Source organism: Delphinapterus leucas, chromosome 8, assembly GCF_059928025.1.
Source record: "Delphinapterus leucas isolate spDelLeu-1000000601 "Yukka" chromosome 8, BTC_Dleu_Yukka2, whole genome shotgun sequence".
Lineage (NCBI taxonomy): Eukaryota > Metazoa > Chordata > Mammalia > Artiodactyla > Monodontidae > Delphinapterus > Delphinapterus leucas.
This window is the reverse complement of record NC_143136.1, coordinates 42391612-42415250: the sequence shown is the minus strand read 5'-3', so window position 1 is coordinate 42415250 and position 23639 is coordinate 42391612. Positions and strand designations below refer to the sequence as shown.

The following is a 23639-nucleotide window of genomic DNA, read 5'->3' as shown; positions in this document are numbered from 1 at the left end:
TCATCTTTTATCAAATTCTTCATTTAAAAACTAAAATTTACTTGAAACATACATTTAATCATTTTATACAAGGCCTTGAGAGAATGTTTATGTTTTACTCATTCTATTTTCATTATTATTGTTGAAATTATATTTAGTTGTTTCTATTTTTTCTTGTTGTGTATAAAGGTAGAATCTTGTTTGGATTTCATTTGGAAAAGCAGTTTGGGAAATTTACAATGAAGGTTCAATCCATAAATAAAATCTTATTTGACAGTAAGCATGTCAGATCAAATTTTGAAAGTTTCTGCCTGTCTCTTATCTTACATACTTCTTTAAATGCACAACTAAATCATTAAAACATATGTCTTGTTTTAGTAAAAATAACTATAGATTAATTTAATCAAAGAAGTAAAGACACTATCTTATTTTCACTCGTTTAAAGTTTATCTTTTTTACTTTTATGAACTAAAGCTCCTTCAGTTTCAAACTATTAATTTGATAATTATGTTCTTATATACATGATAGTTATGTATGTGTTAATATCAGCACCTTGTAATTATATATTTTAAAAACCCAATATTTAAATTATTTTCTCATGAGTTTTCTGTCCTGCCAAATATGCTTGGAGGCTTCTGTTAGGAAGTTTGACATGCAGATTTATCTCAAAGTTAACTCAAACACAAACACATAAATGAATGTGATATATTCATAAATATATCAAATAATTTACATGGTATATACATTTACTTAGTATGGAGAATGACTTTTTTTGTCTTCCCTTTCCTAGAATGCAAAATGTGAATTCATCTCAGATATTTGTAATGGCAAACACATAAGTAAATATCCATGAATAATATCCACATGTAAGTCTTCAAATATATAAAAAGGCAACTCCTACCTCCATCTCCAGATCCTGATCCTGCATCTGGGGGGAAAAAAGGAAATCATTTATTTTTGCTCGAAAAACATCTTCAAAAAATGTGTATGACTTTATTTAAAAAAAATTCATGTTTATTTTCTCCATTAATATGGTACTATAATTTTAAAAATTACTAATATTTAATTTGAAAAACATATTCACATCAATCTAATTTCTATACTATAATTTATAAAATAAATTCCTTATTATTTTCGTTCTTAAACTTCATGAACAAAGTATTATCTAGTTTTGGAATAATTCCTAAACTTGACTATGTTAAAACTTCTCATTTTTATTTTAATCAAGATGAATTTGGTGCCTTTAACATAAAAAATTAAAAATGAGATACTTATAGCAATCAGTGAGACTTAGAAATTAAACAGTCTAAGACTTGTGGCAAATAAACACATAATTAAGGCTTATATTCTTGTACATTGCATTACAAAGGGAAAAACAGTTTAAAATGAATATCTTTTTATATAGAGATAATATGTTTTCCAAATTCCACAATTGTGGATGAGTCTATCTGCACCCAAAAGCATCTTTCAGTTTTGAAATCGGTGGAAGAGTGAGCTTAACTTTTGCCTTTGTGATTAAAAGTGGCTATACCCTAGGTGATGCTGGCAGAAAAGACAATAACCTCCCTCTGCCTTTCTCTTTGTCCACGTCCCTCCCCTCCTTCCCACACAATTACAACTCCTGAAAGTTGTCAATTTCTGAGAACTCATTTCCCAGAAACACTCAATTTCCTAGTTTAGAGTCAAGACCATGGAGTTTCCATTTGCTTCCACCTGTTAAGTGGAGACATCACCTTCCTTTTGTCTCCCCACTTCCTTCCATTCTAAATACATTTGGCTATGTATTTTTAATGTTAATACTGGGAAATAAGACTAATACTAGTATTCTTTGTCTGATATGTCCTCAGTTTACATTGAAATCTCAACCAGCGTTCAAGACCTATGTCAAATGTCATTTCTACGAATTAGTGTTTGCTGTTGTAGACCAATTAAAATAAACTACTACTTCTACTTGTTTGACTCCATGACACTTTGTTGAGAGGCACTCATAGAAAGAGGCATGGTGTATGAAAATCTACAGAAGGCTGACACAGGGAAGAATGGATGCCTCCCCAGTAGTTTTCTTTGTCATTATGTTAGACATTAGCACTGTCATGAAGGAGCAGTAGTTTGAATTGTCAGCCTTGGTGGAGACCCAGACTAACTTAATTCACAAGGTTTAACCCTTTATTAAATCAGAACATCAAGTCATTAACTGCTTACATGACTAAGAAGCAAGTCACTGGGCCAGGCTATCCTTTCCTTAAAGGCAAGCTAATTGGTAAAACAATTTATAATAAAAACCCTTCATAGTAAATGTAGACTCAAATAAGGATTCTAATCATATGATTTGATTGTTTTAAGGTAACAGATAAAGAAAGGCTGATAACATTCATCTCTATAATAGGAAAATAGTCCTGTCAACTGAACTGAGTCCTAAGTCACAGCACAATCACTTTGGACAGGACAGTGCTTGAATGGTCAATATTTGTCAAGCCTCCTTTTTGTATCTTTTTACAGCTAGAATTTTAACTGACTTTATTTGAATTAATTTGAAAGCTTAATTCAGTATTACTTATCAGATCATCAGAGGCTAATAACAGGTTGTACAATTACAGCATTAATACATTCTACCTGTGTTTTAGTTGAATGTGTATAGTTTCTTATTCCTTTCCCACTAAGTGTAAATGTCTTTAAATCAAGAACCATGTCTTGTTTAGCTCTCTATACTTCCACACACATAAGAGAAAATGCATAAAAGCTTATGTATTCCAAGCTCCAAACATACTCATTGGATAACATAAGGAACATTATTCAACCTTCTTAAGCTTATTGGTCCTCTAGTCAATGGGTATAGTAATGTCTATCTCATTGGACTATTTTGAGGATAACTGCACAACAGCACATTTTAAATGCTTATCACTATGTCTAGAACATAATAGTTAAATTTTTGAGTGAACATCTTGCCTATTCATCTATACGTTTTCTGCTAAGTACATATGGCTGGAGAAAATCAAGAAAAATGGCAGTAGTATTTTGGCTTGTATTCCCCATGTATGTTTCTAAAAATTCAAGGACCATGATCCTTAAGACAATTTGTGTTTGATTTGACCCAAATTAAGTAGCTAGTGAAGAAAGGAGGAATAGGCTGAAAAAAAATGGTCACTTAAGTCCATGGCATCATTATAAAATAGTGATGGGGGGCTTCCCTGGTGGCGCAGTGGTTGAGAGTCCGCCTGCCGATGCAGGGGACACGGGTTCATACCCCGGTCCGGGAAGATCCCACATGCCGTGGAGCGGCTGGGCCCCTGAGCCATGGCCGCTGAGCCTGCGCATCCGGAGCCTGTGCTCCGCAATGGGAGAGGCTACAACAGTGAGAAGCCCGTGTACCACAAAAAAAATAATAAATAAATAAAATAAAATAGTGATGGGAAGCTTTAATGGTTTCTTCACTATAAAATGAATCATCTTTGCAAACCAGAGACAAGTAGCCTACTAAAGCCTTATTAGTGAGACAGAAATACCTAAGAAAAGAAGTCATGCTGTTGCACCTGAATCTGGGCTCCTAGTCAATACATTTCTTATAAGGCAAAAAAGTGAAATTGACAGTGAGGCTATTGAGCAGACTGCCCAATAGGAAACCATTTTCCAGACAAAAAATGATTTGTAAGTTCAATGAAATGTAATAAATATAAAGTTTTATCTTCTACTGCCTTTTATTCCTAGAGATCACAACTTGTCACCTCCATTCAGTGTCAAATAGCATTAAAAAAAAAAAAAAAAGGAGGGCTTCCCTGGTGGCTCAGTGGTTGAGAGTCCACCTGCCAGTGCAGGGGACACGGGTTCGTGACCCGATCCGGGAAGATCCCACATGCCGCGGAATGGCTGGGCCCGTGAGCCATGGCCGCTGAGCCTGCGTGGCCGGAGACTGTGCTCCTCAATGGGAGAGGCCACAACAGTGAGAGGCCCGCGTACCGCAGAAAAAAAAAAAGGAAAATCTATGAAGAAAAGAATGAGAATCTCTTTTAGAACAAAAGTCAGAACTCCAATTTATTTACAGTCAGACCTGGTTAATCAAAATTACTTTGGTCCCGCCATCATTATTCAGATCAAAACTTTTAGATTTACAAGTCAATAGAAGATGCATTCAGCAAGACCAACTTACTAATTAAATCCTGCAGAAATCTAAGTCTGTGAATAAGCTAGGGATGGATTACTCAGTTGTGATTAAATTTTCTACTTAGTCAAGTGTTTATTTTCATAGTACAACCAACACATTAGGGACTAGAATGGAAAGACTGAATGAATAAGAAGAATGTGACTGCATGTGCTGACAAGAACTTGGAGGTTGGAAAGTAAGAAAGAGAGATTTTGCTACCGTTGTTAGCCAACCTATAACTTCATGACTGCTTATTGTGACTACTGCCCACTGATCCTCATTGGCTATTGTCAGAGACACACAGATATCCTATGTGATCTTGAATAAGCAAATCCATTCCTCAGTACTCTCTAGTATTTGCCTACATCACTCCTGGTCTAAGAACTCTCACATGTTGCTTTTACTTCCATGCATTACTTCTCACTCATAGATTGAATGGCAATGTCTGTTAGCTCTAGCAAATAAGCAAGTGATGCACCCGTCCAACTTGCCTCCCAATCACCTTTGCAGGAAGGACATCCACATTGTGAGGCAAAGAATCAAATAGGAGAAAAGACTACTTAAAAACCAAAACCAAAACGAAAAAGCCTACATCATTGCTCATGAGGAATGATACCTTTCTCTTCTGCTAATTCTTAGAAACTTCGGTAGTCACCAGTACAACCTGGAACATTGTCAACTGCTAACAATCAATAGGCCTAAGATAATCTTTTAAAGCAGCAGTCTCCAACCTTTTCGGCACCAGGAACTGGTTTTGTGGAAGACAATTTTTCCACGGATGGGGGTGGGGGGGATGTTCAGGCGGTAATGCGAGCGATGGGGAGCAACGGGGAGCGGCAGATGAAGCTTCGCTGGCTCGCCCTGGTCTGTGGCCCAGGGGCTGGGGACCCCTGTTTTAAAGAATATGAGACTTTCCCTTGCTCATTTACCACCCTGCCCCAGCCATCATACACATAATTTTAAACATAATTCCCTAGAATAGAAATACCTGTTATCTGAGAGAGACTTTCAATAAAATAGCTCTTTCTTGACACTATTCTATATTTCCATTTTTGAAGAAAGTCCTTATATCATTATTATTTTTCTTGAATATGCTTATACCATCCAATTCCTCAGAAATTATGACTTTCCAGGAAGATGTTTATTTGCCATTAAGAACAACTCTCAAGGGACACTAAAGTTTCTTTAATATATGTGATTTTAGTGTTTCAAGCCTAACCTGAAAACTCAGCTTCATTTTACAGCATGGCTTTATCAAGTTGGGCTGTATTCCTCTTTTTTTTTTCCTTCCTGTAATGCTATTCAGCTCTAATAACCATTGTACACAAAAGGAAAACCTGAAAAACCAAAGAGCCTATGAAGTCACTCTTCTTCCTTACTTTCTTTAGAGCATTCTTGGTACAATATAACTAAAAAGCTTTGTGGGAGCCCAGGCTGACTGTGTCAGAAAGGACAGATGTCATTAGAAGTCATGTCTATCACCAATACATTCTTCAATATAATCAGCTCACTGTTAAGAGGAGTATTTTGTAGGGCTGCTAAGGTTAGACACATCTTAACTTCCAAACCCAAATCTGCAAACTGCCTTCCACCAGACGATCCTATTGTTACAAACAAACAATCAAACAAACAAACAAACAAACTTTATTCATGCATAGATAAGTTTCCTACGTTTGGAAGCTGAGCAGTCAATCTAGATTTCTAATTATGTTATTCAGCTGTCTGTACTTCATTAAATAACATACATATTAAAATCTACCAATGTCCTTATGGTACATTTATCTTTCTTCCAGAAGTGACTTAAAATGTAAAAAGACATAGAATAAGAATAATGCATACTTTGTACAAAAGAATGAGAGGCTTGTCTAGCTAATAATATATAGTCTGGATTATTTATTTGGATAATGATAAACAGGCCATAATGTGAAAAGCAAGACATGGTTTTTGGATTCAGAATCCATTCCGAAGGTTTTCGGGAGTCTTCAGGATCACATACATACCTGTGGCACATGATCCTTCAGACACCACCAGTATCTCACTCTGCTGTTTGCACGCAGCCTGCCGCAGGTAACACTCATTCTGGTAGCTCTCCCCATTGGAGCCACACACAGGCACATAGTCACTGTTGCACTGGGGAGCACACAGATGTAAGCCTATGGTTAGTACTGGAGTCTGCATGCCTCTGACATCTTGAACAGAAATCATCATTTACAAAAGAAAGCACTTGTCTTCATTTTCAGTGATCCCCCTTGTATCCAGCAAGTCTTTGACCTTGTAAGGACACCATTCAAAGATACACAAAAGCAAAGTCAAGTCATCTGATTCAGATAGGGGGAAAAAGAGCTTCTAAACTGATAGGGCAATTCCAACAAAGTGATAGGACAAGCAATAATAAAAAGATATAACAACAAATGCATCAATATTATTTAATTTTTTTTCTAATATGTGGCCCATATGGTTTGGTGGAAAAAAATCAGAACATGTTATAGTATTCAAGCTATTCAAAAATAGTGTCTATCTGTGTTTGGAGCAGAAGTATATAGCTGAAATGCCAAAGAATTCAGTTACTCCTTAGTATGTTTTTCCTCTGTTGAATTTGAATCTTTACAAATTTCTAAATATTTGGATAAGACATTTGAATTATTAATTAATTTTTCATATATTTTTAGACCATTGGATATTGATGTAGATACAGTGTAGAAAGAAACAACAGACCACGGAATACAGAAAAAAAAATCAACAACTACTGAACCATATGTAAACTTGATTGACTATTCAAAAGTATGACTTAACCTATATTTCATAAAACAAAAAGTTCATTTTTAAACAACCTCATTACAAAAATGTACACATTTTACAATGGAAATTAGGCAACCTACAGGGTGTACTCATGATAATGTGATCACACTCTAAGGCATTAGAGATACTTGGCTGTGTCCTATACCTGCTAACTACGCCACTGATGTGATCATCTGCTGATGTGCTGCATTGTTTAATTATAACAGATGTAACGATCAAGACGATTATTTATAAATACTCACCCATGCCAGAAACTAAGTAAAACAAATCATACATATACATGTATGTGAAAACACTTTTCTGTTTCCTACTTCTTATTAAAATATTTGGATTTTTGATGTGCTAATTCATAACACATATAAAATAAACCAATAATTTAGTGAGATGGCTAGGGTTTTAATATATATGATAATAAACCTAAAACTCTATCAAAAGTTAAATTCAACTCAAGGATTTATGCAAAAAAGCAAATTCTCAATATGGTTATAATCTGATGATAAAAACCTGAGATTCATTTTCTTACTCTATTTTCTTACAATATCTGTACTTCCTTACCAATCAACCGTTTAGCTCTTGTTCGTTGCCTTTTTGTAATAGCTTAACCATCCTAACCATTTTTTAAATGGTATAAGACAGTGTTCTCTGAAATGACAGTTTTTTGAATCTGACTCTACAGCTATTATTGAAAAACTTAAATATAATTTTTAACTAATAGTTATGTACTATTCTCCTAATAGTAAATTCAAATTGTATGACACTCATAATCACCATAATTGCTAACAAGATAATTTAGATACTAAATCATATCTATTTAGAAATTATTTAAATATGATTAAAATGATTGAAATATTTTAAATATGCCATAGTTTTAAAATCTTTATTTCTACAACTTATAATCTAGACATTCTGGAAGGTTCTGTATAATAATTCCTTTCCACAGTTACACTATACGGCTACCAGACTCAGTCTATCTACATTATTATATTTTAAAAACACTATTTTGATAGGAACTTTTCACTCATGAGGATCTTTAATTCAGTAGGCAATTCACTTCTGACCAGGTGATACCTGTGTAAGGGCTGTCTTTCACAAGCTTTCCAAATATATATATATACCTAAAAACTGACCTACCATAAAACTGAACATCTTTATCACTACTGAAAAATAAAAGGCAATAAGAAAATGTCAGTAAAGAGTTGAGTTTTCCAATAAGCAATACTGAAGAAACACCAAATAAATAGAGGTGGTGCTCATGTCAGAACCATGGCCAGGGAGGCAGGTGGATGGACAGGTGCTTGATAAATGGGCTGTGTTCAGTATCAGGGACAGGAGAATGTAGGGAGGATTTATGAGGACCCACTACCACTACAATGGTATCTGAGGACATGGAAGAGGGACAAGAAAGAAGTGACCAGCTGGTAACATATTATAGTCAGTAGACTTGCTGACCTTTTCAGTAGGCATATGAGAGTCATAATTAGTGTGAACGGCTGGGCTAGTTAGCTTCTCATGCTTGGTTCCTAGCTTCTTGTCCCAGGTTACCTTTTAATCTCCATCTCCAGCCCTGGTTACAACACTTTGTGTGTAGATTACTTGGGCCCATGTTTTCTTCTCTCTAATACCTAGAATTTCACTATTTATCCTTCTCATCTACTTCTGTAGATTATTCAGATGTAGTCAGAAGATGAGGAGTGAGGGGTGGGAAGTATTTATTATCTCTGTCAAGTGCTAGTACACAATGCTGATATGCATCTTAAAATATCGAATAAACTGATAAAGCGCTCATATGCCACTTCTGAAGGATGTAGTAAGCCAAATGTGAACAGTGCTAAAAACAGAGCTGCCAAGTTCTATGCACAAGCCAAAAGGAAGATTTGTATGGAGTTGAAAAGAGCTTAACTGTAGATAATCAGCACGATGTTTTTGGCCCTTACTACCATGACTTGCACTCATTAAAATGAATAACACATGGAGGAAGCACACTCTAAATCATTAAGGCTCAGGAGTGGAAGTCTGGTCCCAGGTTCTCCCATTTCTCTCACTGCCTTAGTGTAGGACCTTGTGTATATCACTCAAAAATGAAATATTTAACAAGTTTATAGCTTAGTTCCCCCATTCGAAATGGTTAACTGGGGCATTTGGGAGGATTAAGAGTCATGCTTCAAAATGCTTTGGAATACTCATTTATAAAAAGAAATGTAAATTATGTGCCTTTCATGATATATATTTTAACTAGCAGAGTTACCATCTAACATCGACACTGAAGCATGCATGTCTAAAATTAGAAAACTAAAGGAACACAGGCTAACCCTAAGTACAAAAAAATAAGCTAACTACTGCATTAAAATATGCCAAATTATTGGAAATAATTTTCAGTGGTAATTATGAATACTTCTCAGTTTCAGAGGAAGGGACAGATTCAGATGTTAGGTGACTTGCTAAAGGCCACATAGTTGGCTGGTAAAGAAAAAACAAGACTCAGGGCCAGATGGTTAAGCTCATAAATGTATGTGTTGTCCAAACTTCCTCTCAGGGGAAAAGTGATTCTGCTTCCTTCAGATGTTTTAAATATCTTAAGTTTATTTTCCAAATATGTGTTTTTTCAGTGAATGATTTTGTTCCAAAATGTCCACATTGCTTAAGAAAGCAGCAACATGTCACACCCGTGGATTCAGTGAATATATGGAATTTGTTTTGCTACAAATGAACAGAAAATTTATGTGAGAAATTTTTCATACGATGTATTGCTTGTTTGGTTAATAAGAATTTCTTTTAACTGAGATTTCAGCAACTAGAAGCTATGTATAACTTACATTTTATATATTGTCAGCACCTTCCATAGAGTCTGGCATATAGAAGGCGCTCCACAGATGTTAAGTTAATTCTGTTATATTCCCGGTTGTCAAAGGCTTAGGAATAATGGCTTAGGATATGGCATGTTTCTCTTCCAAAAAAGAAAGCGATAAAAAACCCACATATGTCCCAATCCTTTGATCATTCCATAGGTAACTTTTACTTCTCTGTGACTACAATTTTTCACATGGAAATTTTTTTATGATTTTTAGTGAGTGGGCAGGCCTGTGACTATGGTGAAAGTGACTCTGTGTGACTTCTGAGGCTAGGTCGTTAAAGGATACAGCCTCTACCTGGCTCTTTCTCACTCTCTGGATGCTTGCCATTGAAACCCAGCCACTGTGCTATGAGGAAGCCCCAACTAGTCCAAATGGAGAGATCCACATGGAGAAGGACCAAGGTCCCCAGCTGACGGTCCAGCATATGAGTGAGAGTCCTGAGAAGAGTACAGAAACAAGTCTTTGAGTTCCCTCCCCGGCTCAGCTAACGCCAAGGGGAGCAGAGATGAGCTGCTTCCATTAAGCCCTGTCCAACTGCAGATTCATGAGCAAAATAAATGTTCATTGTTTTGAGCCACTAAGTTCTGGGCAATTTGTTATACAGTCCTAGTTACTGGAACAATTGCAGATCTAAAGTGTGGCTTATTAAATGAAAACATTTCACATTTGAATTAAATGATACCTAAAAAACATAAGGCTTCATCATATTCTTAAATTATAAAGTGATCATTGATCATTACATACTAATTGATATGACCAGTGCTATTAATAGCTGCATATGTGTCTTCTTTTCGTCCCCCTTCCTTCTTTTATTCATCCACCCATCCATTCATCCATCTGTCCATCCATCCATCCATCCATTCATCCATCCACTGTCTCTAAATTTTCAAACCACAGCTGATTTACCAGAATGACCAGGATATCATTTGGTATATAGAGAGGAAGGTAGGATGCATGAGGTTGCAGGCCATTTCTGGAACTTATATCATCATCCAAGAATTAGTTGTGCTACTTTTGATATCGAGTTGTCTACAATAAACTGGTACTTTTGTTGTTGTTATAATGTTTTTATTTGCATGTATAATGTCCTAGAAAAAATTAGATTGGTGTCAAAGGACCTAGGTTCTGGCTTTAGGATCACCACTTAATGGTAAGTTATTTATATTTATGGGTCTTAATTTCCTTATCTGTAAAAGGAGGAGAAAATAATTATCTCAATTGTGAGAAACAAATGAGATAACATGTTTGAAGGGTAGAATATGCTTATCATAAATCATCTAAGAGAAGTGAAGATAAATATTTGTTCACCTTAGTGCTCCAATTGTAATCCAAACTGCAAAACATAGATTATACACTCATATACCCACTTCTCTTTGAAATTTATCTCTCAGCCAGAAAGACCACATTTGGCACCCATTTTGAATAGAAGAATTTGGACCTGTTTCTGAAAGCAGGAGAAACAGAGTAGATGACCTAAGCTAGTTTAGAACAGTATATAGAAAAATAGATTTTTCAGGACATCTGCCTTTTCATCAGACTGGGAAACAAAAAATTCTCAAATTCATTTGAAAGTATTGGAAAGTACTGAGTCAAGATACTCTTAGCTTAAAATACCTATTACTCTTTCACAACTTGTGATCTTGAACTTAATTCTGCCACTCTCTATTCCTGGTATGTGCAGAGTCTAAATTTTCCACTAGGGAAATGTTTATTTTCTCCTGACAACTTTGCAACACACAAACTAATAGCAGCAGTAATCTAGTAGTAAATTTAAAATGCAACAGGCATTAGGAAAAGGAAATTTACATTTTAGTTTCTTATTCAAACTTGCATTCACTTCCCCCGCCCCCTGCAATCTATACCACTCAACGATTTTTTAAATTAATGACAAATGTAACTGGCTGACCGAATGCGTAAAAAACATAAATATCTTTGCTGATAAAAGTTATACCAAAACCCTCTGTGCAACCTGAAAACTGAACACAATTTCTTTAATAAGAAAATTATAAATTTTCTTTTAGTAGCATGCATCCATTTAGAATTTTGTGAACTCCTCATTTTTTTTTTCTCGGTGAATCTTGTTATAATTATGGCTTTCCATTTGAGGAACATTCTTCTTGGTTCATTTTATACTGTATATGAGTTCACTTCTTATGTCTACCCACGGTTACGAAAATAAGAAAAATTTCTGGGAATTACAAACTGAAAAGGGAAAAATCCACAAAATCCTGTGGGCCTTTAACTAATGATTTATCCAACTATATTTTCCCCTTAGTTAATGTTTGTATGAAGTATGACTTGCAGAGTTCTTATGCTCCATCTCTCTCAAGTAGTTCACTGAAAGAACATAATTACGTTGTTCAGTATGGCTAGAGACCTTAGAAATTGGTGTTGCATGAATATTAAATATGCATTAATATTTCCAACACTATAGTATGGTCTAACGACTGTAACCTGGGCACAGCAATACTTACCCACCAGGTGGTGGTGCACTTTACAAATATCAGCTGTTTATTACTTTTCTTAGGAAGAAAAAAATGTCCAAGAAGTTTCTAGCTTATCTATAAGCCATTCAAAACCATATTTAAATGTGAATTCCCTTCTTTTTATCACTGGGAGGTTGAACTTAACCTAAAATATTTAAATTTCATCAGCAATTCTAAATATTACATACAGTTGGTCCTCCAAATCTGGGGGTTCCAAATCCGCAGATTCAACCAACTTCAGATAGAAAATATTTGAGAAAAAAAAATTCCAGAGAATTCCAAAAAGCAAAACTTCAATTTTCCACTTACATAGCATTTACATTGTATTTACAATGTTTACATTGCATATACATTGTATTATAATTAATCTAGAGATGACAAAATATACAGGAGGATATGCATAGGTTATATATAAATTCTACATAATTTTATATAAGGGACTTGAGCATCCTTGGATTTTGGTATTTGTGGTGGTCCTGAAACCAGTCCCCGTGGATACTGAGAGACAATTGTACTATAACAAATTTTAGACCTGAATTTGAGTTCTAATATTTTATTTGTTTTATAGCCTTTTTAATTTATTTTTTAAAGTTTTGCTTACAATCTTGGAAAAATTTTCCCTTATCCCCGGTATATACTTTCATTAATGGGAATATTTTCTAGTTGAACCATTTGTTAGATTTGATGTGTATTTTAAAAAGTAATTCAACAACACTCAAAGGTGAACGTAAGATATCAGTACAGCATCTCTAATACTTGAATTATAAAAACATATTGAGAGAAAAAAAGGCTTATACTTCACATGGTAGAAAGCATTTGTTAGATGATGACTATAATAATGACACTGAGTTCTATCTTTAATAAATACTAATAACCTAGTTTTGATAATACCACAACTGCAATCGCTCTCTTTTAATTTTTATTTATTTTTTTAACATGAGACAAAAGAACATCTTCCTCATGTTTATGAAATAACTTTTGTCTATTTGCACTCTTTTGGATTCCTGGGAGATTCAGTTGTAACTGAATGTGGTATCCATGAAAAGTTGACAAATATTAATAAGTGCTGTGATTTCCAAACTAGCATAGTAGTTTTAAAGTCACATTGATAAGGAGTTCATTTAAAAATTTAACCAGATTGCCAGGATAATAAAACCCAAGACCATTAAAACAGAGAAATATGACCAAAAGAAGATAGCCCCAATCAAAAAAAACAAAAGTATAAATCCACACTTCTAATCCAGCCATGATTTTGACTATTATCCCCAGTAGTTGACTTATAGCATGCATGTTAGAAGGGGCACAGAAACATAATTTTTCTTTGACACACCAAAAGAACAACCTGAAGCTTTCTACCTCCAGTGGCATTTATAACTGTGGCACATACATTCCTCCAAAAAGCTGTGCCTTTTTGACATCAGTTGGCTCTCTTGCCAGTACTTTCGTTTGGTGCCAGCTTTCCTCTTAGCTTGCATAGCTATAAATTGCCAAGTGATGGGCTGTAAAAGAAGATCTCTGCTTTGTCGTCTCATTAATGAATTAGAAGATGCAAATACCAGACTTCTTACCTTGAACTGACAGACGCATGTCACAGTGTCTCCAATTCTTAAACATTCCCCATCAAATTTACAGGTGTTGGTGTCACAGAGGAAGAGATCATTTTCTCTGTCATCATAACCTCAAATTTAAAGAGAACACGCCAGTCATTAAATGTTATAGACTTGAACAAAAAAAGAAATATCTTGAAGCTTTAAAAGAACTGCCCTAAATTTTAATTCCAACAACCACAGCTGTACTGCAAGGTCATTCTTTACTGACAACCTAAAAAAATTCTAGTTAAGTGATTAATGTTAGTTTCTTTTTTTCACTATTCTTTTCTAGTCAATTGTCTTTTAATATGCTTTTTTGATAATGCTCTTTTATTTTAGCTTGGGTTAATACTGGCAGTGGTGGATGAATATTTAACACTTGCTTCTTAGCTTCCTTATTATTTTCTCATTAAGTAGACTATAGTTTATGACCCCCAAACTTCACAGTTTAGAAAAGAGCTGGTGATGGTCTCGGAATGCCTTTTACCATTTCTTTATCTTTAATCATTCTTTTGCTTTAAGGTCTGCAACAACCCCTTATTTGGAATTTTTCCAGACAAAGAGGAAACAAAGCCCCAATAATAAAGATAAACAGGCACAGTGTTTTCTCTGATGGTCTGTCTGGCTCAGATGAAGATTGATCACCTCCAAGTTAACAGGGGTAAAAAGGGGTGCCAGGTTCTTGACAATCTGCCTGGAAAACCAGTTTATTTTCTTTAGTTTCTGCAGATCCTTATAAGATACCTGGTAATAATGAATTTCTTGATTGTCAACCCCAATTTCATATTTAAGTTAGTTCCTAAAACAGTACTATAGTTAGGGATGAAACAAACTAGTCATGTTGGGCTACAAAGCTATCAACATTCCAAACAATTGATTTTGCAGTTTACTTAATATTCCTATGATAAAGCACCTAAAAAAGTGATTAGGTACCTGCAAAGTGGAACTTAGTCTATCCAAAATAACATATATGCATGCATGAGCCACGAATAAGTTAAAGAAAACATGCTGAGTTTTATAAAAATGGCAAATTTAGAAATTGCCAAAAACAGAACAAGGGCAATATATTGACCCAAATCTAACAAGGTTGCAAATCTCAACTTGTCTTTAAAAAGTGCAAACTACAATAATGTATAATAATTTTCCTTGTGGAATTTACATCAGTGACTACCCAGGACGACATATTCTTTTATCCTATAAGTTACAGTTGGTCATTCCCTCTTCTCCAAAGTTACATACACTTCAGCTCACACACATCCCCGAAAGTCATTTTATTCAGAGCTAGATTCAACTTCCGTGGAATTATATATACAGAAGATGAAAAATTACATACACACTTGCTAAAACTAGAACAGACCAGACCTTGGGGACAATACCCAGGCATGTTAATGCAGTTTAAAATGCCAGTGAAATCACACCACAATCCCGCCGGTAGACTATGGGCTGTCATACTGAAATGCGAAGCTACTCGGACAGTGCAGCAACTCCCATCCTCGGGCCCTATTTAATTAGGAGGCTTCAGCACAGCAAAGCTTGCCAAGCTCTCGCGTTCAGACTCGGAAGGGACCCGAGCAAGCAAGAAGAGCGCCTGACGCACTCCAAGGAAGCCTGCCCAAAAATGGAGGAGTCAGCGCCCAGTGGGGTCAGTTTTGCCCTCCGCCCGCCTACGCGTGAGCCTGCCCGGCCTTGGTCATGCACAGTCCGGCCTGGTAGACGGGCGAATGGTTCTTGTCTCAACTTCCTTCGACCATCTAGGAGCCTGGGGAGGGAGGCAAGAGAGAGGCAATTCGGGGATGCAAAAACAACGTCTTTTGCAGCCAGCTAGAGAAGGAGGATGTGTATGCATGTTTGTGTGTGTGTGTGTGGAGAGAGACAGAGAGAGACACACACAGAGACAGAGAGAGAGAGGCAGAGAGAGAGTAACTGAATCTCTTGAAACACAAGCTCCTTTAGAATTTCTGTGACCTGGTCTTGAATGCCAGACAAGTGCACCCTCATGGCACTTTTGCCAGTAATCAGTGTTTCCCCTGCAGTCAACATTTGATTTATTGCTTTCTCGCTCGTTCTTTCTCATAAACTTATTTCTCTCTCTTTTTTGCTAGACTTTTTTCTTTAGTGACAGAAAAGGTTCTGTTTTAATGTTTGCCCAAGGATTGGTGCTCTTTTCAGTGAATCCACAAAACCATCCCGTTTAATATTTCTTAAAATCTCCGCAGCTCCAGTTTAAGTGCAAGGATGCAAAGGTTCCTACACCTGCACTTTCTGTCCTCCCCAGGACCCCCGCCCCCTTCCTTAGCGGCCTGGAACAGTTCTCTGTGCTCCTCTGGGTGGAGGTCGGTGGTCTCAAGGGTTTGGAGCGGTTGGAGTCGAGGGGCTGGGGAGACGCACTTGGGGAGGTTGGTCTGTACTGGAAACGCGCGTTTCCTCTGAGGGGTTAAGGGGTCGGGGGCTGGGGTTCTGGACTTACCAGAGCAGTTCCAGCCGGTGGGCGTTTGGCAGTCACTTAAGGAGGTAGGGAAAGCTGCGAGCTTCACCGGGCGGGCTACGATAAGTAGCATTACAGGCAGCAGCAGCAGCCAGCAAAAGCCCTCGCAAAGTGTCCAGCTGCTGCACTGCCGCGGGGACTCCCACAGCACCATGACTAGTTCGCGCAACTCTGCAGCAGCAAACGGCTTCCGAAGAACACAAGATCGCGGGGGTCAGGCAGCGGGCTACTGAGCATCCCGCGGACAGCGGCAGCAGAGGCGGCGGCGGCGGCAGTGGCACCTGACGGGGAAGCAGCAGCCAAACCCGCGCATGATCTCCAGAGTTTCAGCAACATCCAGTGACCCGGCTCAGCCCCGGGAGCGAGAGGGTCGTGCACCGAAAAGCCGCACCGGAGACAAGGTAAGCTGCTGCCATAAGCAGAGGGCTCTGGCAAGCCGGGGCAGCAGGAGGATACCGGAGTCCAGAGGGAAGAGGAGAGGAGCCCAAGGGGGCTGGGTGGAGGGAGAGTCAAAGCGCCCAGCAGCCTAGCAGCCGCCTCTCGCGCTCTGCCACCCGCATCCCTCTGGCGTTTGGGAAGCAGCAGGTCCTTAGCCCGCCCGGGATCACGTGGGAAGAGGCAGTCGGGCGTTGATTGGCGGAGCGGGATGCAGGTCCCGGAGGGAGGGGTCGGCGAGGAGGTGCTAGGAGGAGACGACGGCCGACGCCACAGATGGGCTCGCTCACCAGGCGCTGGCCCGAGTGGGGCTAGGCGGGGATGGCTCAAGTGAGAATCGCGGGCTTCAGAGCGGGCGACTCCCACACCTTTAAATACCACCTGCCCTTTCACTCTCCGCCGCAGGACGCCCCCTACCGAGCGCTGGGTCAGATCTCGCGCCCCTCTTCCGTGCGTGACCCCAGGCGGCGAGCGCCCGCCGCGTCTGGGTGGCGTCTCTCTGAGCTGGAGCTGGTGAGGGTGGAGGTGGCTGAGGAGCGGTCGCAGCAGGGAGGAGAGGGGAAAGAGGGCACAGAGAAGAGAGCGTCCTGCTGGCGCCCGGCGCTCTAGCGTGCGGGAGCGCGCCGCCTGGCTCTAACGGCATGCAGCTGGGAATATCGCCGCGGAGAGCCCACGGACGTTTCTCTAGGGAGCAGCAGGAAGCAGGAGAGGGTGAGAGGCGGTGGTGTGAGTACAGCTCTGGCTGGCCTGGAAGAAGCAGCAGTTCCCACAGGAGCCTGCGAACCTCAGGCTGCTCAACGAGCGGGCTCAACCAGCCAGCCAGGCTCTCTCTCCGCTCTCTACTCTCTCTCCCCTCCCCTCCCTGGCCCCTCACAACCCAGAATCAGCCCGAGGAGTGGAAGGTTTGAAGCCCTCTCCCCACCAAACACTCGTCTCCAGCCGGGAGCCTATTTGTGTGGCTGGCTGCCTGGGAGGTGCGGGCAAATGTGTTTCGAAGGTCAGATGTGGTCTGGACAGGTGGTCAGAGAGTGGCAGGAAGGCTGCTCTGCATCAGCTACGGCGGGTTGCCGGGCGCATCCGCCGAGAAGCGGCGTCTGAGAAGAGCGGCTCTCTTTGGCGGCGCAGGTTGTGGCCTTGGGAGCTTTACGCGGGTCTCTGCCGGATCGCCAGAGACGTGGGCGAGGCAAGAAGGTCTCACTCGGCAAGTCTCTTGTTCTGCGCCTTTTCTTCTTTGGCCGCAGCCAGCGCCTGGCAAACGGCGTAATAGGACCCGCCTTCCGTCTGCTGCATTCTTCACGCAGTTAGACAACACTCTTTAGCCTTATGGTATTTTAGTCTCTAGTAACGAACGGGACCCAGAGCTTCCCGGGACACGGATGGAGAGGAGCATCTTTCTCTCGTGACCCGGGTCGTTGTTGCACAGTGTTTTGGATGAGTTTTCTATGTGATTATTCAGTGTCTTCTATGCTGTGTGATTGTTCTGTGATTCAGGTTTTTTTTTCCTTCTCTTCCCGTACCCTCCTTTCTCTATCCCCCCTCTCTCCCTTCCTCCCCTCCTTCCTTCCCCTCCCTCCCTCCCTCCCTCTCTCCCTTCCTCCCTCCCTCCCTCCCTTCCTTCCTCTTTCTTCTTTCTGTTTTTCTTTCTTTCCTTTATTTCAAGAGCCCTCATCTCCTCCTTATTTTTCTTTTTAAATCTTGCCTTTCTCCCTCTCCTGTGTCCCTTGAAATTAGAAGAACATTGCGTGATAGCATCTCACAGGCAATTAGCGTCCATTCCCAATCACTTAACAGAGGCACCAATACCCTTTGAAAACAGGGACTATCTACCCTTTGCAGGCTCCACCAGAAACACAAACTATACCCAAGCTATCTTTTTAAGTACTTTAACCTCCAAACTGCTCCCACTTCCTTGCTTTTTAACTTCTCCTTTGAGAGATGTGATCGTGCAGCACCTCAGTGCCTCAAAGAAATCTTTTTTTTTTTTTCCTGTGTGAAACCCATCTCTTTATCTTATATCTCCGCCTCCGCCCGGAGGTTCCCCCCCCATTCCCCCGCCCACCTCCAAAGATTTCTGAATCTCTGTGTCTCTAGCTCCTGGCAATTAAGCAGCAGATCCCAGCATTCTAGTCGGTGGCATCGCGCTCCTCACCGACGAAGACTCCATTAAAACAGATCAATTTGACCAGACGTTGGAGGCATCAGAAAATCGGCTTCTAGACAGCGCAGCTAAATTCTTCAAGGAAACGGAATGCCCATTAGATAGAGCTGACAGCCGATATGGCAAAAACAAGGAATCAGAGATGTCTTTTCGCTGCACTCTTTCAGCAGACAGGGCAACATAAATACACGCCCAATGTAGATCAAGATTTAACAACTCCCCAGTTCAAAGTGAGGACATGTCATTTTCCATAGCAAGGCTGGTGTGGTAACTAATCAGGCTTATGAAAATAAGTCATGCTTGAAACTGAAGGCAAAGTCCTTAAAAGTGTTTATGCAGGAATTATGATAATGAAACAGGACCTGCTAGGGTATCAGTGCTTGGCTATAGCGGTAGAATTTTACGGAACGTCTTAGCTGAGTAAAACTGTTATTGAATTCTCTGCTAAGTAAGTTTTTGGCATGCTTTCTAATAATATGTACTCTTCCTAAGACATTTTGCCCAAAGTAACTTAAAACTCCAAAGGAGTTAATTATGGGTTGTGACTAGTTAACAAAGGCAGTTGCTTCCACAGACGTTCTTTAAATTATTAAACAGTTTGAAGCAAAGCCTTTCCAATAGGAACGCTGTGATTTTGTTCAGCTTACTTTGTACTTAGTGTTACAGTGCCAACAAGAAACAAATTCTGAAACTGGCAAGCACCACCAAGTGGCAGAATAACATCATTCACTGAACAGAGCATCGTATTATTGAATACGTAAATAAAAATATATACACTATTTAGCCTCATCATTAGTACCAAGGAAGTAGACGGGCCTTAATTTTTATGGCAATGAAGATCGGATTAGTGATTGGATTAGTGCTTCAACTTTCCCCCCAACAGGATCAAATCCGTTTATTAGAATCGAATTTAAAACTAGGTCTATGAATTGTACTTTGCATGGTGCATTATATGATTACTAGTGGTACAATCCAATCATATCATGCATCTGTAAAAATTTTTATTTTAAAATACTACACCATATTTGCTTTCAATATTCCTGAGCTAAATCAGTTTATTTGCAGTATACACACTCTAGAATTAGCTCTGAGGGGGTCAAATTGTCATATTTTTAGATAGAAATAGCACAGAAAAATTTTTTTAAAGTTTTTTCTCCCACGTGGAAAGGACATCATTAAGAAGTATGAGATTACTCAGAGCTTTAATGGGAGAGGGGGAGGTTATCCTAGAACAATAATAATTTAAGATAAGTAAACGAACCTGGGAAAATAAGACACACTGACAGTCAGAGCTCTGACTCCTTTCTGCTCTCTAATACTTTCTGATGCTTCAATAATGGTAAGAGATGTAGTATGCTTTTTAGGTATCAGACCTTGTGTCATACAGTAAGGAATATATTGTTTTTATTTAATTCCCACAACACCCCAGCACCTACCATGAGACAAGGAATGTTGTTATTCTTATTCTACAGAAAAGGCATATGGCTTTTAAAGCATCAAGCAACTTGCCCCACTTAACAAACTAGCAGTGGCACAGCTAAAATTCAACAGTTCTGTCTGGTATCAGAGCCTGAGGCCTAAGTCACCATATTCTGTTGTATGGCTGCCTCTTAGCCTCTGAGAAAGGAAACAGTAACTGGGAACACACCTGCTCTGTCCATGCAGCCTCTTTGTCTGCCCTTTTTATGGAGCACCAGTAAGACCCACACTCATTAAATCTCAAACATGAGGAATGAGATCCAGTAGTTTCTATACTTGGAATTCATACTTGAAATTCATATGAATTACTTAAGAAGCTTTTTAAAAGATAGACAAATTCTAGGCCTCACTAGCATGGATTCTAATTCAGAAAGCCTGGGGTTTGACTGTGGAATCTATATTTTAGTATTCATTTTTGAAAACTAAGGCTTCTTGCATCTATATGAGAAGTGAAAGGATATCTGGGTTCTTGCTCAGTTTTCATAGGACTTTTGGCCCAGAGGTTTCTAAAACAGGTTCTAAAAGGCTTATACTCAGTGTGCAGATGAACTGTTGTACGCGTCTGACTCTCTATCTACCATTAAGGATTGAATTTCCATATGCATATGTTTACCAAATATGTATTAAGCTTCTATTATGTCTGATTTACTAACTTTGTGACTGCAGATGGTTTCCTCATTTGTAAAATGTGGGTAATAATAATACCTATCTCCTAAGGTTCTTTTGAAGATTAAGGGAGATATAATGTGTGATTTAATGGTAATGGCCTTGGGGAGAATGCCTGTATAAATCAATGAATGAATGAATACATAAATATGTGTGTGTAGTTATATATATGTATATATATATAGAGTAATTAAAGATATACAAGTCATATGTGTATGATATCAAAATATATAATATATTGATACTGATAATGAAGTACTGTATCATTTTCATATCTAACCCAATACCTTAAAATTTTGTCCCTTAATTTGTAGCCTACCTCAGATAGATAGGTATAATGTCCCAAATCATTATTCCCTCAGTTTTAAATAATTTATTAACATAAAATGCATATTATATTATCAGTAAGTAATAAATATATTGAACATTGTGGTTAATTTTGTGGATCAAATGCTATTGACAACGTTTCAGAGAAGTCATCTTCATTTCTGGTTGATATTTTTAACTGAGAGTAATTAAATTTGCTATTTCTCCACCCTTTGCTACTATTAGTTAATGATGCATAAATAACGAGCAGTAATTTAAAGTAATAATTTTATAGAAGAAAGTTTTCTCCTTGCCTCATCGATTCCTGTGTCTTTAATTATTTTTGATAGTTTATGTTTAGATTTCAGCACTGGTGAAATAGTTTATTTCCTCTTAGGGCAGTGGGCCCCAGTCATGAATGTACATTGTAATCACCTGGGGAATTAAAAATAACTGCTTTAGAGTCCCCACTCCAAGACCTGGAATCTCTGCAGGTGAGGCAGAGGCATTGGTATGTATTTTTAAAGTTTCCCTGGTGATTGTAACGCATAGCCTTTGTCGATAACCACTGCCAGTGGGAAAGTGAAATCCGTAGGCATTTCCTCATTATACAAATATCCAAGTTTCAGCAGGTTAAAGAGTGATATTTTTCACTTAAAAATTTTAAAATAAGCATCTCACAAAAGCTACTCCTTGATTAAGATATTTAACACAAGCAATATGCAGCAGTTAATGTTTGCCACTAGTTTGCCAATAGTTTTGGGGGAAAAAACCCTATTATTTAAAAAGAGCTAGATATGCAAAGCAGTAGACACCTCAGTATAATTTGGTGTCTTTTTATTTACAAACTCGAAACAGTTTTCAATTGCTATTTAATTTAATCATAGCCTTATCTTGGAGTTTAGTTTAATACTGTTCTTCAAATCATTATGAAACATTTTTTTCTTTTCTGCAGTCAGAAGCAGGAGCTTGAATCAGTTTGGGATGAAACTGCTTTTTATGTCTATCTTTGGCTACCTGTGGCTTTTATTGAACTAGATTAGAAGTGGACTACACCCTGGCTTTGTGAAAAGAATTAGTAACAGGAGTTCTTCCAATCTGCGTAATTAGTATCATTTCTCCCTCTATTATCTGTGACGTTGAATTGTTTTTTGTTTGGGTTTTTTCTCCCTCAAATTACTTGTCTGTGGCAGAGCAGGTCACTCAAGAACTGATGTTCTCAACCATTTTGCTGCTCCTTCTAAGCAAGTGTTTCTCCCCTGCCTCTCCCCCCAAGAGAGGAAAAAAAAGGAGGGACAAGGCTTCTGTCATAAAATAAATTTGGGAAATGCTTCAAGTAAAAACTGCTCAGCACTTGTAGCTTCACGATGCACATTTGCATATTAAAGGCTCTGAGGAGCCCTGCAGTAAAATCAGACTAAAACACATCAAATAAAACTAAACACCTGTGTAACTTTACTGAATTCAAATTTTTCCAATATTATTTGATCATGGAATCCCTTTTAGCAAGAAAACACTACAAAAAACTATGGCAATGGATTTCTATGTCTTACACCATTAGTAACAATAGTTTAGAGGAATGAGGCTTTTTAAAAATGGTGTCAGTGTGTTAGATGAGAATGATAATCATTTCTTCTGACTTCTCTTTTCACAGAAACAGTAGTAAAGTCGGCTCACAGTAGGGTAAATATTCCTCAACCATATTGTCCCATATGACTTTCCCTGTCATCATAAACATGTGGGAAGATGATTAAAATGTCAGCCCTACCACCTTACAACCTTTAAAATTTTTCCTCAATTTTGTCTTATGTAAACTCAAAATTAGATGCTCTAATATCCTTAGCAGTGATTGTAACATAGGATCTGATACAGATTGTGTCTGATAACACTACTTGCTGAAAAACTGTATCTTACATTGTTGAACATGCTAAAAATGTTTAAATAGAAATTTTCACAAGATTTTAAAGAGAATTTAATTGACTTCTTTACACCTCTATACTTATCTCTTTGCTGTGCAGCAAAAATCTGGACACTTAGCCACTCATGGCTATTATTAGAGCTTATGATATAATGGCAAGGCAAGGCCACACAACAGGGGCCAGGCATCTGTACACACATGGGCTGGAGTCTTTGCCCTGACACTTACAAGCTGAGTGTCCATGGGCAAGTTACTTGGTTTTCTGTGTTGGCCAGAGTTCTTTTCATCACTTGAGTAACGAAGAAACTTAGCCTGTTGTAAGAGGGAGAATATGTGGTGGAGCTCTAGC

At 38.5% G+C, this 23639-nt stretch overlaps 1 protein-coding gene across 1 annotated transcript; it reads right to left on the bottom strand.

Moving 5' to 3' along the window:
- Positions 1-459: 459 nt before the first annotated feature.
- On the bottom strand, positions 460-16582 carry TMEFF2 (transmembrane protein with EGF like and two follistatin like domains 2). The gene is made up of 4 exons (XM_022567288.3): positions 16311-16582; positions 13823-13932; positions 6118-6247; positions 460-907 (listed from the first exon to the last, which is right to left on the bottom strand). Exons 1-4 carry the CDS (start codon positions 16480-16482, stop codon positions 786-788), a joined length of 534 nt encoding a protein of 177 aa, XP_022422996.2. The 5' UTR covers positions 16483-16582; the 3' UTR covers positions 460-785.
- Between the last annotated feature and the right edge of the window lie 7057 nt (positions 16583-23639).

Bases quoted from the DNA above. Each gene is read 5' to 3' on its own strand.
- TMEFF2 (XM_022567288.3), bottom strand. From the start codon at position 16,482: ATGGTGCTGTGGGAGTCCCCGCGGCAGTGCAGCAGCTGGACACTTTGC. The intron at 6,248-13,822 runs GTAAGAAGTCTG...TGTGCTCCCCAG, and splicing joins CATGCGTCTGTCAGTTCAAG to TGCAACAGTGACTATGTGCC. The intron at 908-6,117 runs GTATGTATGTGA...TTTTCCCCCCAG, and splicing joins TGAAGGATCATGTGCCACAG to ATGCAGGATCAGGATCTGGA.